This window comes from Schistocerca nitens, chromosome 2, assembly GCF_023898315.1.
Source record: "Schistocerca nitens isolate TAMUIC-IGC-003100 chromosome 2, iqSchNite1.1, whole genome shotgun sequence".
Lineage (NCBI taxonomy): Eukaryota > Metazoa > Arthropoda > Insecta > Orthoptera > Acrididae > Schistocerca > Schistocerca nitens.
This window is the reverse complement of record NC_064615.1, coordinates 424500285-424520131: the sequence shown is the minus strand read 5'-3', so window position 1 is coordinate 424520131 and position 19847 is coordinate 424500285. Positions and strand designations below refer to the sequence as shown.

General features: G+C 42.8%; 1 protein-coding gene across 1 annotated transcript in view; it reads left to right on the top strand.

Moving 5' to 3' along the window:
- The window catches only part of LOC126235063 (uncharacterized), a 559517-nt gene that overhangs the window by 336892 nt on the left and 202778 nt on the right, over positions 1 to 19847 (top strand). Inside the window, exon 2 of the mRNA XM_049943798.1 lies at positions 6963 to 7183. Coding sequence (XP_049799755.1) covers positions 6963 to 7183 — 221 coding nt within the window. The remainder of the gene's footprint in view (positions 1 to 6962; positions 7184 to 19847) is intronic.

Sequence of the window (19847 nt, the reverse complement as noted above, 5' to 3'; positions counted from 1 at the left end):
AGAATTTGTAATAGCACAACTAAAACTCTAAAATTTTATGAGATTTTTGTAATTCATCCAATGGTTTCAGTATGTATTTATCAATAAATAAGGATTTTTCCAAACAGGTCATTCTTTTTTAAACTTCCTGTATTTTCACATTCGGAGGAGAAGGTTGGCGATTGAAATTTTACGAGATGCCTATGACCCAACCAAAAACTGCTTTGTTTTAATGTTGCCACGTTTCTTATTCAGACACGTACTAACGCCTTATTCACTGTACAGCTGATACGTTATGTTGCTCTGAATTGGGCACACATCACTGTTTATGACTGTTCATTGCTCTTTATTGTCTGCGTAACACGTGTTCCGCACAAGAACTTGATGCAAAGTAAAATTATAACTGTCATAGAACAAAACTATTGAGACTTTAACTGACACAAAATATGGAAGAACGCCCATGACCCGCTATTAACAAGCAATGTAAAGCGGTAAAGGAAACAACGTATGGCTGTCCATCAGAAAAGAAAAGAAAGAAAGAAAGCATCGAAAGGCATCGCCCTGCACGATACCACAGACGACCCTTCTACATCGAGATGAAGAACCTTTCTTGAAAATGAAGAAAAACGCCGTCAACTGGTTAAAGGCGCGAAATGGACAGAACTAAGAACATTTATGATTGTACACGACACACTGCAAACTACAACAAAATGACCATTATTATGAGAAATATGCTTTCTGCGTCAAAAAATAACTGTAATGTGAATCCTACAAAAGTTTCACCTAACAAAGTACCCAATGGACAATTTCTTACGGACTACTGTATGCGAGAACGAAATATGAACGTGATGCCGAGTACATCATTATTTATAAAATTAATTGATTTTTGTATGTTCCGTTATGTTATGCGATTATGTGAAAGTATTAAAAAAGAAAAAAATGGGGATAGATGAGAAGTAACAGCATTCCCCTCGGCTCTTTAGGTAGACCACCCGAAACGTGGAGAACGCTATTAGATCAGCTTTCGCCGACTAGGATTCCGGAGCGGCAACTGATTAAGAAACGTTAAGCAACATTGGATATGTAGATATGTTTAAAGCCCATACAGCGGACTCCATACACTTTAGTACGCGTTGTGTCTGCTGTGTAACTTCGAGCTTAAATAACAATGGGCGCAGGGTTGAAACAAACAACTGAGTCATCACAAACGCCAGGGAGAAGATGATGCGCATCTACCTCACCGGGATATAGGATAATTTCCGCAGCGATAACTGGCATCATTCCAGAGAGGCAGTCCACCGAATTATAGACAACTGGTAACTAACTGCGACGTAGTATTATATGGTATTTTTATTCACACTTATGTTCGCTCCGAAATTGCTGAAAAGCTTGGAGCAACGTAACAATGCTGCGAAAGTTTTCGTCAAGTCACGATTATTCACATATGAACACTATTGTTTCTCTCCATTCTTTTTGGATTTACTCAATGATTCGTCGAAAGAACGATTGTTGGTAAGCCCCGAAATATGCTCTAAATTCTCCGACTTTGCTGTATTGATTATTTCGCAAGGCGAATATATGTGAAAGTATCGTTTGTTTCGACTCTCCTTGGGTGATGCTACCGTGGAGTGCTGAGAGCAAACCTTCCTGTGATGCACTTCATCTTCCTTGCAGAGACGTCACCCCCTGTAGTGGATGAGCATCTCCGTAATTCTCTCAAGCTTACGATAGGATCCCATGACGCAATGCGCTTTTCTTCTCTTATTCAATTGCTTTACCAATACTCCCTGCTGAAAATGTAAGTCTGAGGAGTATAATTAACAAGAATAAACGAATGGAGAGTTTTTCAAGACACCTCTTCCATTAGGTTCTTTACCGGTAATGTCTAGCCGTGATCTTCTTGCCTGTTTTCTAGTTATACGAGGTCATTCCAGTTTAATTCGCTCCGGACGTCCACGCCAAAATACGTGGCTAATGTCTTAGCGGTTAGCGATTTATCAACAAACTGCAGTCAGACAAAATGTGTCTCCGTCTATTTATGCTTTATAGTCTGCATTTACTTACAACTGATAGTCCGAGCACCAAACGTCGATTATCTACATTTTGCTACGGTTGTGTGGCCTTGTAAATTACCTATGTGCAACATAAACAGCCCCAGTAAAGGTGAATGGTACAATTTTGTGTTAGTCCCGAAACTACACTTACTTCTGACGATTCTTGTCCTTCAACAAAAACGTTCCGTTTGATATTTACAATTTTGTTCCATATAGTTGTATAGTCTGTTAACCTTATGTCACATGAAAAGCTAATTATTATGAAAAATTATACTATTTGTGAATTATACACTTCACTGGCCAACTGAATAGATGATCGTTGTGCGCATACGTTATTGGGTGTACATATTATGGACCCAGAGGAGAAGAGGGTATCATATACACTCACCTGTGTATTACTCCGTCAGTCTTCTCTGTGTTGGTTACCAGAGTCATTGACCGTCATCGGTAACACGCTACATTTCTGCCACTGACTGGCCAGAGTTCCCAGTTGGTGCACATAGACAGCGCAGAAAGATATGTATATAGCTTCTTTTCTGTGTTTACTTCGTAGATTCTTACTTACGTTGCGTGTGAGTTTCGTATAGGAGGTGTAATTTCGAGTTTTAGTTACTGTAATCGTAAATTCAGGCAGGTTGTAACGCAGTCGTAAGGCATTTGTTTTTTTTGGTACGTCAGTGGCACTTGTCTGTCTAGTACGCTCTCAGAGACCAGTGTGGCTTGATCTCCCAGTTGTTGCACATCAACAGTGCAGAAAGATACATATATAGCTTCTTTTCTGTGTTTACTTCGTAGATTCTTACTTACATTGCATGTGAGTTTCGTATAGGAGGTGTAATTTCGAGTTTTAGTTACTGTAATCGTGAATTCAGGCAGATTGTAGCGCAGTCGTTAGGCATTTGTACAGGTTAGTTCATACATTCTTTGCGTGTTTGCCTTGCGTTATATGGCACGGACTCGTGTTTCAGTAACTGTTGTTCGATTAGAATGGATCAGGGACTGTGATTGATGTGTTCGGATGAGGGCTGAGTTGGCATCCCTTCGCTCACAGCTGCAGGCGGCGCTGACTTCGGTCGCACAGCTTGAGGCTGTTGCCCATGGGCACCACTGTGGGGAGCCGGACTTGGGTATCATGTGGATGTCAACCTCGTCCCATCTGTCCCCAGATCGGTCTGCCGCTGTGGTTGCCCCTGTTGCTGCCCGCAGTGGGGCTGAGCCCTTGCCTGTGGTTGATTGGGAGGTCGTTCCAAGGTGTGACAGGCATCGAAAGACGTCGCCAGAGGCTGATCAGAAAGCCTCCCCGGTGCGTCTGACAAACAGGTTTCAGGTACTGTCTCTGGCTGAGCCAGATGCAGCTGCCTGCCCTGTTTCAGAGGATGATTCTCAGCCTTCAAGGTCCGGACAATTGCAGAGGGTGGGCTTATGGTAGTTGGGAGCTCCAATGTTAGGCTCGTAATGGGGCCCCTTAGGGATATGGCGGCTAAGGAGGGGAAGAAATCCAGTGTGCACTCCGTCTGCATTCCGGGTGGAGTCATTCCTGATGTGGAAAGTGTCCTTCCGGATGCCATGAAGAGCACAGGGTGCAGCCAGCTGCAAGTGGTGGCACATGTCGGCACTAATTACGTGTGTCGCTTTGGGTCTGAGGAAATTCTCTATGGATTCCAGCGGCTATCTGATTTGGTGAAGGCTGCCGGTATTGCTTACGAGATGAAGGTAGAGCTCACCATCTGCAGCATCGTTGACAGAACCGACTGAGGACCTTTGGTGCAGAGCTGGGTGGAGGGTCTGAATCAGAGGCTGAGACGGTTTTGCGACCGTGTTGGCTGCAGATTCCTTGACTTCCGCCATAGGGTGGTGGGGTTTGGGGTTCCGCTGAATAGGTCAGGAGTTCACCACACTCAGCTGGTGCTACACGGGTAGCGGAGGGTGTGTGGCGTGTATTAGATGGTTTTTTAGGTTAGAAGGCCTGGGGAAAGAACGGGGTGGGCTGCACTCTCAAAGGGTTCGAGGCAAATACAGGACGTGCTTGGATCAAGGAACAGTCGGAATTGTAGTTGTAAATTGTTGTAGTTGTGCTTGGAAAGTCCCTGAGCTTCAAGCGCTAATAGAATGGACAGAAGCTGAAGTCGTTAGAGGCACAGAAAGCTGGCTAAAGCCTGAAATAACTTCTGCAGAAATTTTTACGAAGTCTCAGACAGTGTTCAGGAAAGATATATTAGGCAGAATTTTTGGTGGAGTGTTTGTGTCTGTCAGTAGTGGTTTATCTTAGTGAAGTCGAAGCAGATACTCCATGCGAATTGGTATGGGTGGAGGTTATACTTAACAGCCGAACTAAGTTAATAATTGGCTTCTTCTACCGACCCCCGACTCCGATGATATAGTTGCAGAACAGTTCAGAGAAAATTTGAGTCTCGTAATAAATAAATACCCCACTCATACGGTTATAGTTGGTGGGGACTTCAACCTTCCCTCGATATGCTGGCAAAAATACTTGTTCAAAACCGGTCGTAGGCAGAAAACATCTTCCGAGATTGTCCTAAATGCTTTGTCCGAAAATTATTTCGAGCAGTTAGTCCACGAACCCACGCGGATTGTAGCAACAGCAATTGAGAGATTCATACCTCATAAACTGGTAAGAGATGGAACTGATCCCCCGTGGTACACAAAACAGGTCCGAACTCTGTTGCAGAGGCAACGGAAAAAGCATGCGAAGTTCAGAAGAACGCGAAATCCCGAAGATTGGCTAAAATTTACAGACGCGCGAAATTTGGCACGGACTTCAATGCGAGATGCCTTTAATAGGTTCCACAACTAAACATTGTCTCGAAATTTGGTAGAAAATTCGAAAATTCTGGTCGTATGTAAAGTACACAAGCGGCAAGACGCAGTCAATACCTTCGCTGCGCAGTGCCGATGGTACTGTTACCGACGACTGTGCCGCTAAAGCGGAGTTTTTGGACTCAGTTTTCCGAAATTCCTTCACCAGGGAAGACGGTTGGAATATTCCAGAATCTGACACACGAACAGCTGCTAGCATGAGTTTCTTAGAAGTAGATACCTTAGGGGTTGCGATGCAACTCAAATCGCTTGATACGGGAAGGTCTTCAGGTCCAGATTGTATACCGATTAGGTTCCTTTCAGATTACGCTGATACAATAGCTCCCTACTTAGCAATCATATACAACCGCTCGCTAACCGATAGATCAATACCTACAGATTGGAAAATTGCGCAGGTCGCACCAGTGTTTAAGAAGGGTAATATGAGCAATCCATCGAACTACAGACCTATATCAGTGACGTCGGATTGCGGTAGGGTTTTGGAGCATATACTGTATTCAAACATTATGAATCACCTCGAAGGGAACGATCTATTGATACGTAATCAACATGGTTTCAGAAAACATCGTTCTTGTGCAACGCAGCTAGCTCTTTATTCGCACGAAGTAATAGCCGCTATCGACAGGGGATCTCAAGTTGCTTCCGTATTGCTAGATTTCCTGAAAGCTTTTGACACCGTTCCTTACTAGCGACCTCTAATCAAGCTGCGGGTCTATGGGGTATCGTCTCAGTTGTGCGACTGGATTCGTGATTTCCTGTCAGGAAGGTCGCAGTTCGTAGTAATAGACGGCAAATCATCGAGTAAAACTGAAGTGATATCAGGTGTTCCCCAGGGAAGCGTCCTGGGACCTCTGCTGTTCCTGATCTATATAAATGACCTGGGTGACAATCTAAGCAGTTCTCTTAGGTTGTTCGCAGATGATGCTGTAATTTACCGTCTAGTAAGGTCATCTGAAGACCAGTATAAGTTTCAAAGAGATTTAGAAAAGATTTCTGTATGGTGTGGCAGGTGACAGTTAACGCTAAATAACGGAAAGTGTGAGGTGATCCACATGAGTTCCAAAAAAAAATCCGTTGGAATTCGATTACTTTCTCAAAGCTGTCAATTCAACTGTGTGTTAAAATTACGAACAACTTCAGTTGGAAAGACCACATAGATAATACTGTGGGGAAGGCGAGCCAAAGGTTGCGTTTCATTGGCAGGACACTTAGAAGATGCAACAAGTTCACTAAAGAGACAGTTTACACTACATTCGTTCGTCCTCTGTTAGAATATTGCTGCGCGGTGTGGGATCCCTACCAGGTAGGACTGACGGAGGACATCGAAAGGGTGCAAAAAAGGGCAGCTCGTTTTGTATTATCACGTAAGAGGGGAGAGAGTGTGGCAGATATGGTACGCGAGTTGGAATGTAAGTCATTAAAGCAAAGATGTTTTTCGTCGTGGCGAGATCTATTTACGAAATTTCAGTTACCAACTTTCTGTTCGGAATGCGAAAATATTTTGTTGAGCCCAACCTACATAGGTAGGAATGGTCATCAAAATAAAATAAGAGAAATCAGAGCTCGAACAGAAAGGTTTAGGTGTTCGTTTTTCCCGCGCGCTGTTCGGGAAGGGAATGGTAGATAGATAGTATGATTGTGGTTCGATGAACCCTCTGCCAAGCACTTAAATATAAATTGCAGAGTAATCATGTAGATGTAGATGTAGATGCTAACTAGTAGCCATCGTCTCGCTCAAAATGGGCATCTGACATGTGCACCGCTCCAGGCAATCACGTCTTTAACTACTGCTGTTGTCAAGTATGTAAACCTCAAGTACGTCAGACAAAATGTGTCTCCGTTTATTTATGCTTGATAGTCTGCATTTTCTTACAACAAGGGTCAACTGATAGTCCGAGCACCAAACGTCGATTATCTGCATTTTGTTACGGTTGTGTGGCCTTGTAAATTACCTATGTGCAACATAAACAGCCCCAGTGAAGCTGATCTCTTGCGTTTTGTCGTATGTAACTTTCGACATCCAAACAAACAGTTAAAACAAACAAAGATGAACGTTAGTAACTTACACATCTATCTTTTATGTTGTTACAGCGGAGGCACGTCGGGACCACTGCAACAAGACGGTGGACATCTATGAGGATGTGTCGAGCCCGGAAGTGACGTCAGAGACGGCGGGGCGGCCGATGACGTGCTGGTACCGCTTCCGGTCGTTCCGCGGCACCCCGCGAGACTGGGTGCTGCGCATCCGCTTCAAAAAGTTCAAGGTGGGCGTGCTCGCCAACAGCACCCACTGCCTCGGCGGATATGTCCAGGTCAGTGACAGCTACGTCAAGTTCTCCTGCACACGCCATACCTGTATTTGATCAAGGGGAATGTATCCATCTACATCTCGAATTCCTTTACCGATGACTTCTCGTTTCCGACAATTCACCCTTGTACTCTCTTTTGTCCCGAAGGCATACGATTACATCGCATCGTACGTTCAATACAAATTTACTATTTCCGGTTATTCGATAATTGTCAAGGATCTGAGATAAAGCGACTGAGAAGACGCTGAAACGCCTCTTTGCACTTAATCACTCCCATGGTTAGTAAGGTGCTGGTTTCTCGCTGCACTACATTCTAATTGTTGTTCTCTTCGTAATATATTATGCACTCAGTCTCATGCGGTACTGGAGTTATTAATGCAATCTTGACTGTATACGGAGGGGTCCATAGAAGTTAGGCACTCATTGATAGTTAGTATCTTTGGAACAAAATGACTTACCATTGCAAATTTTGCACGATAGTGTAGTCCATTATTTTCTCAACAGATCTCGGCGCGCGTATTCCAGCAGATAGCAGTGCAGCAATGAATGACGTAAGATTGGCGTCTGAGCAACGCAAGGTCATATTGAAGCGGTACTGGAAGTAATAAAACATCATGGAGGTACAACGGCAATGGCGTAACGTGTGAAGAAATCAGCCACCAACACGTACAACAATTTATCGTATTCAAGATGAATTCGAAGATGACGGTACTGTTCAGGATGTGCATAATGGAAGATCTAGCCCACCGAAAATATCAACAAGTCCAGCATCCACCACTGCTGTGTTGCAACATTTTACTAGGTCACCTACAAAATCTGTGAAGCAGGGTGCATGTGAAAGTTGGAGTAAGCCAATCAAGTTTACGACTGGTTCTGAAGGCTGCGAAGTGGAAGGATGGAGTACTGCGAGTGGGTTGGAGGCATGCTTGGTTATGGTGAAAGATTTGCAGGGAGGTTTAGCTGGTCTCACGAGGAGGAATTCAACCTGATCAATCTTGTAAACCACCACAATTGCATATACTGGGGTCCTGAAAATCCTCATATTCACGAGGACAAACATGTTAATCAACCAGGTGTTAATGTGTGGTGCGATCTGTCATCGCCTGGTTTGATTTGTCGATTTTTCTTTGAAGGTACCTTAACTTGTGAGATGTATCTTCATATGGTGCAAACATCGATTTTGCCTGGCATCCGAGAGGTGTTTGCTTATGAAAGATCTTAGCTACAACAAGACAGCTCTCCGCCTCACTACCTCAGAGATGTCAGAGACTCCTTCGAAGAAAATCTACCTGGACTATGGATAGGTCGAAGAGGATTTTTTGAGTGCCCACCACGGTTCAAATTGGTTCAAATGGCTCCGAGCACTATGGGACTTAACATCTGTGGTCATTAGTCCCCTAGAACTTAGAACTACTTAAACTTAACCAACCTAAGGACATCACACACATCCTTGCCCGAGGCAGGATTCGAACCTGCGGTCGCACGGCTCCGGACTGAGCGCCTAGAACCGCTAGACCACCGCGGCCGGCTGCCCACCACGGTCTCCAGACATTTCGCCTCTTGACTTCTACTTATGGAGGAACTTGGAAAATGAAGTTTATCAACAGAAGCCAGTTACAGACTTCCTGTGCGGCTATCACACCCACACTGACAGCCGTAGCTTTGTCAGGGTGTATCCTCCACTCGCGCATGAGTTATAACGGTATGTCATTTTGTACCATTAATGTTGACTATCAAAGAGTGTCCACTTTTTTCTGGATCCTTCTGCATTTGAAAAATATTTTAACTTTTGGTAAAGTTCATTTCTAAAATACAAAGCTGAACTCTCACTGTATTATATAAAGGCAGGGATATAGTCAGTTCCACAAGAAAGTGTACGCCATAATGTTAAATGTAACGTCCGTAGCGACATCTCTGGTACAGGTCTCGAATCTGTACTCAATGAGCTTTTGCACAGTGTATAGATAAACAGTGTGAGAGTTGAATGTTATGTTTTGTCGCTTGCAGTTTTTGTTATATGCACTTATTTAAAGCCAGTTTAAACGCTGAAAAAATTTGCAGTACTTATCAAAAACGCCTTCTGAGGTCCTTTAAGGAACTTTGTTTCTAACGAGGGAAACTGGGTGCTTCAAGAGGATAGTGGTCTGAAACATCGCAGCCGTCTCTGTACAGCGTGCAAACAAGACAATGGGGTGTCCACGATCTATTGGCCTGCAATGTCTTCGGATGCAAATACGATCGCAGTGTTTGGTAGTATATTAAGATGAAGCTTAATGGAAAGCCAATACGTACTTTGAAATAGCTCTCATATAAAATCAGGACGATATGAAGATCGTTACCGAGAGAATATACAGAAAAACTCGTAAAAAGCATGCCAAAATGATGACATGCCGTAAACGATATTGACGGGGATTCGATTAACTATTAGGTATTTGTGCCTTTAGTAATATCATGTATTTTTATATAAACATATATTATAATAGTTTCTTTTAGTTCATACAGATAACGGCGTGCAAATTCTTGTGGAACTGGCTATACATGCTACAGTTAATCTCCTTTACTGTCTAACTTCTTAGAATACTATTTTCAGACCTTCTCTTAAAAGTTTTGTCAAAGTAAGAAGTAATGCCTTCTTGGCTATGATACTGGTTGTCCAGTCATGCAGTAATGAAACATTATAAGTTGTAACATTATTAATTTTATATAACCTGTTGTTACCCCGCTTCAAGTGGGTAACATGTGGTATATCAAGATCTTGCAACATTTTGTAAAAACTTTCTTTTGCTGCTCGACACGCACATCACTTGAATACAATTGGTTCAACTGGAAACAACCTTCGCCCTGTATTCCCCTAAAACCTGAAATAAGTACTTTCAATATTCTGTTGTACAAATTATCATAATTCTGTTTCATTTCTTGACTGTGAAAAGTAAAACTACATATATATTGTTATCAGATACTCGTGTAAATTCCACGTTGTAGTTTGTTTATAGTCCTGTGAAGTGGCAAAAGTGAAATACTACTAATTAGAAGAATGCAATGAACTGAACACCCATATAGAGCAATCTATAAAAAGGGCAGAAAATCGGATGCACATAATAATCGGCCAATTTCACAGACATCGATTTACTGTGGAATCATGGAACATATTTTGTGTTCAGACATAATGACCTTTCTAGACTCTGAGAAGCTCATCTGCAGAAACCAGCACGATATTAGGAAACAGCGGTCATGCGTGACAGAGCTGGCCCTCTTTGTGCATGATGTACACCAGGCTCTAGACACCGGCTCCCTGGTTGATGCCATATTTCTCGACTTTCGAAAGGTGTTCGACTCAGCTCCGCAGTGTCGCTTGCTCCAAAAGGTGCACGCTTACGGTCTATTCATTGACATACGATTTTGGATAGAAAGTTTTCTAACAGACACAGAACAGTATGTCGTCCTGAATGGGGTGACTTCAACAGCGTAACTTCAGGTGTGCCCAGGGCAGTGTAATAGGTCCGCTGCTTTTTACGATTTACATAAACGATTTGGTTGATGCTATTGACAGCGGCATTAAACTGTTTGTCGATGATGCGGTAGTCTACGGGAAAGTAGCATCACACGAAAGTTGTGAACAAATCAATGAAGATTTTCAGAGAATAAATACGTGGTGTAGTGACTGGCAGTTATCTCTCAATATTAGTAAGTGTAACCTACTGCGTATAACAAAGCGAAAATCCCCATTAATGTACGAGTAGAAAATGAATGCCTAGTATTCGGAAGCGGTAACCCCCGTCAAGTATCTGGGCGTGACTATTCGAAATGATCTCAAACGGAACGATCAGGTTACACAAGTAACGGGTAAGGCGAACTCTAGGTTGCGGTTTATTGATATATTCCTGAAGCGATGCAATTCAACAAAGGAAATTGCTTACAATACTTTAGTTCGTCCAGTCTTAGAGTACTGTTCGTCTGTATGGGACCCTTATGAATTGAGTCTGAATCAAGGGATTCAGAAGGTCCAAAGAAGAGCGACAAGATTCGTGACTGGTACATATAGCCAACGCAAGAGCGTTACAGATCTCATAGTAAGATTGACGTGGGACACACCTGCCGACAGACGACGCGCTGATCGGAAGGGGCTGTTCACTAAATTTCAAAATCCGATCTTCGCCGAGGCTGTAGAGCATATATTATTACCACTAAATTTCATATCGCGCAATGATTACCATTCAAATATAACGGAAATTAGAGCTAGTACTGAGGCGTCCAGACAGTGGTTTTTAACTCGCGCAATCCGCGAGTGGAAAAGAGGGGGAAGGGGAGGGGATATGACTTAGGCGTCAATAGTGCCCTCCGCCATACACCGCTTCGTGGCTAGTGGAGTATGTATGTAAATGTAGATGTAGATACGCTTTCGAAGAAGTCGTATACGTCGCTTTCAAGTTCCGCTGTAGGTAGAGGTCAAGATGTGTAGAGTCTGGAGGCCGTGGTAGGTACTCAACAGCTGCTCTTCGACCTGTCCATTGTGCAGGTAGATCTTCATCCAAGAAGGGTCTGACATCTCTGTGGTAGTGAGGCGGAGCACCATCTTGTATATAAAATCTTTCATTTCCAAACACCTCTCGGATGGCAGGTAAAATCGATGACAGCGTAAAAGGACACTATCCAAGCTGCTGTTGCGGCCTCTTAAATTTTAATCACTTCTGTACTAGGGTCTAGCAAAACGTTTGTTTGCGAGTCTTATCTTTCCTCACTCCTCCTTAACTCTGTGTTCATCATCGCGGCCAGTAGCCTTATCGTTCCTGTGTTTACGTAAGACTACTTGTTGGTTGCTTACTAAGATTAAAAGTAAGAGTTTTGACGCGTTTAGTTATTGAGTGGGGGGGGATCAACGACTACTAATAGTTTTTCAACACTTGGCATATTACAATTCAAATTCTACTTCATGATAAATTATCACCCTAACAACAACTCGATGGCTTCGATTCTCTATAGACTCAGTTTGAAACACATCTGAGTTCTGCAGGAGAAACATATTTCAGCTGTCATCTAACACAAATATGAAACGTATTTTCCGCAAAGGAGCGAGTGGGCCAGCGAAATAAAAATCTTCACGCACCGTCAGTGTCATAAAACGAAATAAATCAAAGTTCGGCGTAGGCAGCTCATTTTAATCCTGATTGTGGTGAACAAAAGAAGAGTGACAGATTCCATCGACATTTCATTTTAGTAGCAACACTTTAAAACTTGGACATGGAAGGATTAAGAGCGACAGTGGCACTCTTCCGTCCTGATACTAAGTTTAATTTTAGGATATAAAATAATTGAGCTTGTCAAGAAGGAATTTTTAACTCTATTCCCTTTTTAGTACATTTATTTAATGCCATGTTCTCTTAATCCACCGACAGTCTAGAAACATTTATGAACATCAGATGATGTGGGCATGCTGTGAATACATTAAAATAAATAGTTTGACGTTCCTTCAATGACAAGATCATTGGAGACAGAGCACAAGCTCGAAATGAGAAATAAATTGAAAGGTAATCGGTCGCGTCCATTTCGAAGAAATTATCACCGTTTCTGACAATGAAGTAGACGAAGTTACGGATCTTCCTATTTGGAAGCAATTTAATACGTGTCGTACAAAGCAAGGAGGACATGTAAAGCGGAGTAGCACATGCAAAGAGGGCATTCCTGGCAAAGAATAGTCTACTGGTATCAAACACAGGCGATAATTTGAGGAAGAAATTTCTGAGGATATACGTCTGGCGCACAGCTTTGTTCAGTAGTGAATCATGGACACTTTAAAAACCGGAACAGAAGAAAATCGAAGCGTTTCAGAGGCGGTGCTACAGAAAAATGCTGAAAATTAAGTGGACTGATAAGGAATGAGGAGGTTTTCCCTAGAGTAGGCAGTGGAATGAACATATGGAAAACACTGACTAGAAGGCAGGATAGGATGGTAGGACATATGTCAATACATCATGGAACAATTTCCATGGTACTGAGGGAGCTGTAGAGGCTAAAAACTGTGTAGGGCGAAGGAGCTATGAATATATCCAACAGATAATTTTAATAATGGAGGACATATTGTCATGAGAGATGCCTCAAACAGCAATTTTTAAAGTAGTTATTGTAGCTGTCTCAATTACAATTTGTCACACTTGATAACTAGAATCTGTCTCAAACACAAATCGATACTGTACAATAAGTGGCAATAATGTGACATTGGTCATAGTTAACAATTTTCTTAAGTGCATGAACCACGCATGTTCTCTGGATTCCAAAGCTTATATTGTTGTCATGTAGTCAATCTGCGTGAGAAAGAGACAGACTGAGACAGATGTGTCAGCTGTTGTAGAGGCCTTATTTCGGAATGCTGTTGTTATAATCTGCAATTTATTAAAGAAGGTAAAATCAAGGAGCGTGTCCTAGCTTTGCAGAAAGTGGGATGCCTTGTTTTGGGAACACTTTCAGTTCTGGCTTACAAATTTCGTGACTCGCATTGTTTTACTATTTGGTATTGTTGATTTAAGAAATAAAAATATGCACCGAGTCCCATCCCATTATCTTCTAAACAAACCTATTTCAAATTACAGTTTTACGAAATTTATCCTAAGTATTCAAAGCCATTGCACTTGTCTGTAACAGAGCATACGTGTTCACATTTTCAACTCTGGTTTAAGAATACAGGAAAGTAGATTTAGTCTTAAGAATGTTCGACGTTGAGCCTAAAGAGAGAGACAGAGAGAGAGAGAGAGACTGAGACAGATGTGTCAGCTGTTGTGGAGGCCCCATTTCGAAATGCTGTTGTTATAACTTGGAATATACTAAAGAAGGTAAAATCCCGCAGCGTTTATTAATAACGGCAAACCAGCGCCCTTTATTTAAGAAATATAATAGCAGGGCGCAGCTCAGCTATGCTTCGTTGCGTCGGTAAGCCGATTAGCCCCAGAATTGAATATTACTTGGCGTACTTAGGCAACAGTAACAGTAACTGTCTATTCAGTTTACACTCAGTGAAACCATAACTTCATTGACACACTCTCTGATATTATTGGGTTTAGTGACTGTGTTTTGAGTTACAGATCTAAATACTTAGGTAATACACACGATGTAGTTCAAATTCGTTGTGTTCATAAAGAATGCATGTAATTTACAGAATAATGCACAGAGTTACTTTTAACACGGAAGTTTCATATGCTGTACAAATAATGGTTGCATACAGCCTGTAGTGCGCATAAAATTATATCACGTACACCGTAGGACTAAAATCGAAGTATTTCATTGAGAAGCTAAACTAGAAAAACCCTCTTTTAAAAGGTATACTTAGCCATTCGCACAGATAGTAAACATAAAACGTAAAACTAAAAACATGTAGTGATTATCTACGGCCAAATTTCTTTATACGATCTTGTATGTAGCACTGTTCCCGTTATATTTCAGCTTATCTAAGTTCTTTTTAAGTAATTTGATAGTTCAGAACTAGTGGGACATGACTGCTTCAAAGAGAACATGACATATTTCCTTTACACTTCTTTTACATTGGAGCTTCTGATAAAAAAAGTACTATTGAGAGCATTCATACAACACGTGACGTTCTGTTAAGCTTCTTGTTTCTCTTGAAATGAAAATGTGGGGTTAAAACGCGATGCTTTACTTACAGAAAGACAAACGAGAAAATTGTTGTTATAGAACATCTGCTGTCGTTCCCCAACGATGGAAATTTTACGAATGACATTTCGTCATGCAACCGGAGTACAGTTGTTCGCGATTGGTTTTAAAAACATTCTGGACTATTTGAACGAATGATTGGACCACCTAAATCGCCCGACGTAAATTCCATGGAACATTTATGGGACGTAATCGACAGGTGAGTACGTGCAGAAAATCTTGCACTGGCATGGCTCGGTATTTCTACAGGGGACATCCAGTGACTTGTTGAATCCATGCCACGCCAGAGAAAAGGAGGTCCGACGCGATATAAGTAGATACCGATGATTTTTGTTGACCGATGACCTCGCTATTTGGTCCCCTCCCCGCAAATCAAACAACCATGATTTTTGTCATTTCAGTGTACGCTCTGCCATGCACCTGGCGGTTGTTTGGCAGTGGGCATAGGAAGAACTAAAGAGGATTGACTCTTAGTGAGAGGATTGTCAATTTTTTTTAAACGGATGTAATGTATTGTAGTTAAATAAAGTCAGAGAAGTATGATTATACTACTACGCGATACCGAACGATCATTAAATATTATAAGAATGCGTACTAAGCTATTTAAAGTAAAATGTAAACATAAGACTACACCTAAGAAAGGCAGAAGCGAGACTTAAATTGATTGTGTGACTCCTAAGGCTGGTAACGGCCGAATGCCTCATTAGACTCATGCTTGAGCAAAGTTTTTTGCTCTGTGACCGTTAACAATTAGATTTACAAAAGGAAGAAAGAGTATCCAAAGAATATAAGTGAATTTCTTGATTCGTCCATTTACGAAGTACGAAAGCGTCTCGCAGATGATTACCCCTCTCGAGTGGCAGACGCTTCGAGAGACATCATGGCGTGGCTTCCCGTTAAAATTTTGAAACCGTAGGTTTCCAGACGAGTCAACAAAAATATTGCTTCCTCGTACATACAATAAGTTGACAAAAGTCACGGGATGCCTCCTAATATCGTGTTGGACCTCTTTCAGCCCGGAGCAGTGCAGCAACTCGACGTGGCATGCAGTCAACAAGCCCTTGGAAATATTGAGCCAAGCTGCCTCTATAGCCGCCCATACTTGCGAAAATGTTGACGGTGCCGGATTTTGTGCACGAACTGACCTCTCGATTGTATCCCACAAATGTTCGATGTGATTCATGTCGGGTGTTCTGGGTGTACAACTTATTCACTCGAGCTGTCCAGAATGTTCTCCAAATTAATGGCGACAAACTACGAACTTGAGATATGTCGCATTGACTTCTATTAAAATTCCATCGTTGTTTGGGAACATGACCTCTTAGCAACCAAAAATTACCTTTTCCAGTCAGAGACACTGTCCATTCATTGTAAACACAGCCCATGTCATTGTGAAGCCACTTCCAGCGTCCACAGCGGACACTTGGATCCGTGGCTTAGTGGCATCTGCCCCACACTCGAACCCTACCATCAGTCCTTACCAACTGAAATTGGGAATCATCTGGCCAGGCCACGGTTTTCCTCGTCGTCTAGGATCCAACCGTTAGGGTCATGAGCTCAGGAGCGGCGGTGCAGGCGATGTCGTGCTGTCAGCAAAGGCATTCGTCTTTGTCGTCTGCTGCCATAGCCCATTAATGCCAATTTTCGCTACACGATCCTAAAGATTACGTTCGTCGGACGTCCCAGATTTATTTCTGCAATTATTTCACGCTGTGTCGCTTGTGCGTTAGCACTGACAATTCTACTCAAACACTGCTGCTGTCGGTCGTTAAGTGAAGGTCGTCGGTCGCTGCGTTGTCCATGGTGAGAAGTAACGGCTGAAATCTGGTTTTCTTGGCACGCTCTTGACACTGTGAATCTCGGAATACAGAATTCCCTACCGATTTCTTAAATGGAATATCCCATGCGTCTAGCTCCAACTACCGTTCCGCGTACAGAGTAAGTTTGTTCCCGTAGTGCGGGCATAATCACTTTGGAAACGTTAACACATGAATCACCTGAATACAAATGACCACTCCGACAGTAGTGCCCTGTTGTACCTTGTGTACTTGATACTACCACCACCTGGGTATATGCGTATGGCTATCCCATTATCTCTGTCACCTCAGTGTTTATCCTACGAGAAGATCGTGAAGTCAAGACCGGTTCGAACTGTCACGGAGACTTACCATCATACGTTTCTTCCCGCGCATCATACTGGGTTTGTACACAAAGGGGGAAGTTATTTGTGGCACACGAAGCCCTCACAGCCACACATAGTAAATAAAATCTGTGGAGTGTAGATGCAGATGTAAGAGAATTAACTAGTTAATTGTAACTGCAAGTAGCTGTGCAAATTTAGTTGCTTTGTCTAGCCCACAATATTAATTTGTTGGGAATAAAACACAGCCTATTAATTTGTGTCACGGAGTAGTCTACATTTCGTGACGATACACTAAATAGGGAACATAAACGCTTGACTATGTACTAACGGAAAATGGTACGATACGTGGTTTTTTACATATAGATAGTCTATAGCCCGCCAGGTTAGCGGAGAGCGCTAATGCGCTGCTTCCTGGACTCGGGTAGGCGCGCCGGTCCCGGATCGAAGGCCGGCCGGAGTGGCCGAGCGGTTCTAGGCCCTACAGTCTGGACCGCTACGGTCGCAGGTTCGAATCCTGCCTCGGGCATGGACGTGTGTTATGTCCTTAGGTTAGTTAGGTTTAAGTAGTTCTAAGTTCTAGGGTACTGATGACCTCAGTCCCATAGTGCTCAGAGCCATTTGAACCCGGATCGAATCTGCCCGGCGGATTAACAACAAAGGCCGATGTGCTGGCCAGTCTGGACGTGGTTTGTAGGCGGTTTTACACATCCTACTAGGTGAATACCGGGCTGGTCCCCACGTTCTGCCCCAGTTACACCACTCGCAGACATCTGAAAACGATCGCACTATTTCATGGCTTACACTAGACACAGGCAGCTGGGATACACTAATTCCGTCCCGGGGAGCACGGGGTGGTAACAGGAAAGGAATCAGGCCACCCTTTGACACCAACATTGCCACATCCATAGTTACAAGGCAGACCCCGCGTTGAAGTGGGACAAAGGCTCAAAGAAAATGATGATAACATATAGATAGTCTATAAATGCCGCAGGATTCATTTCATTGACTGTGTCAGATAACGTAACTGTTGTATGGAAACATAATTTTTGGCAATCAGGCATAGTGCATAAATATGAGAACACAAACCTGAATATTAATTTTATCGTTTGATCTTGCTTCTCTGCAGAATAGCTTTCGGATACACTTGATGATGTCCTAGAAGAGCGGAAACCAGTCGTGCCAGGTCTTAATAAAGCCCCAATTAAGCATCTGGAGCGACTTTTCATAATACTCTAGCTTCGGGAAGCACTGGTCAGAGCTAGCAGTAAAACTTTTTGTATTTAGTCGTGGATAATCTAAAACTTTATAATATACATTGGTGTTCAAAATTAAAGAAACGAATTGCTATATCCCCGTCCTGTATCTAGTTCACGATATAATTGTTACGATCGTGTTCTGTACAGAAGATGGCATTCCGATCAACGGACAACCACGCCAGGAATGACGACAGGCCACGTATCAAGTGGGGTAGTGCTTGCGGGGCTATCCACAATCACTGTATACACAGTCAGAGACGGTGAACTATGGCACAGAGAAGACGCCTACTGACTTCTGCTGTGGAGGGCCATAGGAAGAATGGAAGGGGGAGAGTCGCAAACTGTTGTGGCCTGCTGGCTTAACGGGGTTCGTTCTGTTGATTCTCGGATGAGGCGACAGTTTATAGAGACCGGAACTGTATACCGGAGACGACGACAGGGCCGACCAGGTGTCACTTCAGAAAGAATCGGCCGTTATCTGGCTGTAAGGGCAAAACGGTACCTCGTCAGTACTGCACTTCATTTCTTAGACATGTTGTATCGAGGGAAACGGTGTACAAAAGGCTTCGGCAAAGTGGCTTTTGTTGTTGGAGACCTGCTGTCTGTTTACCTCAGTCGTGTCATCACAGAAGGAAACGTCTAGAGTGGAGCCATAAGCACGCTACATGGACGGTCGAACGGTCGGCCAGTGTTTTTTTCCCAGAAGAGATTCGATTTGGTCTGTAGAGCGATTCTCTATGGATCTGCAACAGAAGGTCACATGGAATACGATTTCGGGGCCCAAAAAGTATTTAAAGAGACCGATTTCGAGGAGTATCCCTAACGTTGTAGACAGCGATTATGTTGACCTCTCGAAAACCTCTTCATGTGCGGGTGAATCAGTATGATTATCTGCTGTCAAGTACCGCGAGGAGATCTTGGGATCTCTCACGCTGTTGTTGCGAGGTACTGTGGACTCAGATTTCGTATTGAGGGAAGATTATGCTCGATCTCGTAGAGCACAGCTGGTTGAAGTTTTTTTTTCGTAACAAAAGATATTGCACGAATGCCGTGGCTTTCTTGCTCTCCCAATTTGAATTCCATAGATCGTGTCTGCGATGCACTAGAGAGACGGACTCCATCACGTCAGCTTCCACCAACCACTCTCCAAGATTCGTGAGCAGCTCTGCGGGAACGATGGGCTCTGTTGCCTCAACACGAGATTGATGACATCATTCACAGCATGTCCTGTCGTTGCTAGGCCTGTATTCTTTACTTTCTTTCCTACTTTACTATCACCTGTTTATACTGTTTTGTGACAAAATAAACGCAACCTTGCAAAATTCACATTTGCTGCTTTATTTTTGGACACCATTGTATTATTTGAACTCCCTGGACAATGTTAACACTGAGTCAACAAGAGGTTTTTTTGCTGAAGGTTTTTTGAATACGATCGATGAGCTAAACAAAACAGAAAATGTAACTGTTTCTTCCATGACCATTCTTAAGGCTACGTACCAATCGGAGTGCAGTATAAATATGAAATTCCTGACCTCCTGCAATTTAAAAATCTATTACAATGGTTTCTTAGTACTGACGTTACATCGAGCTAATAATATGGATAAATCAG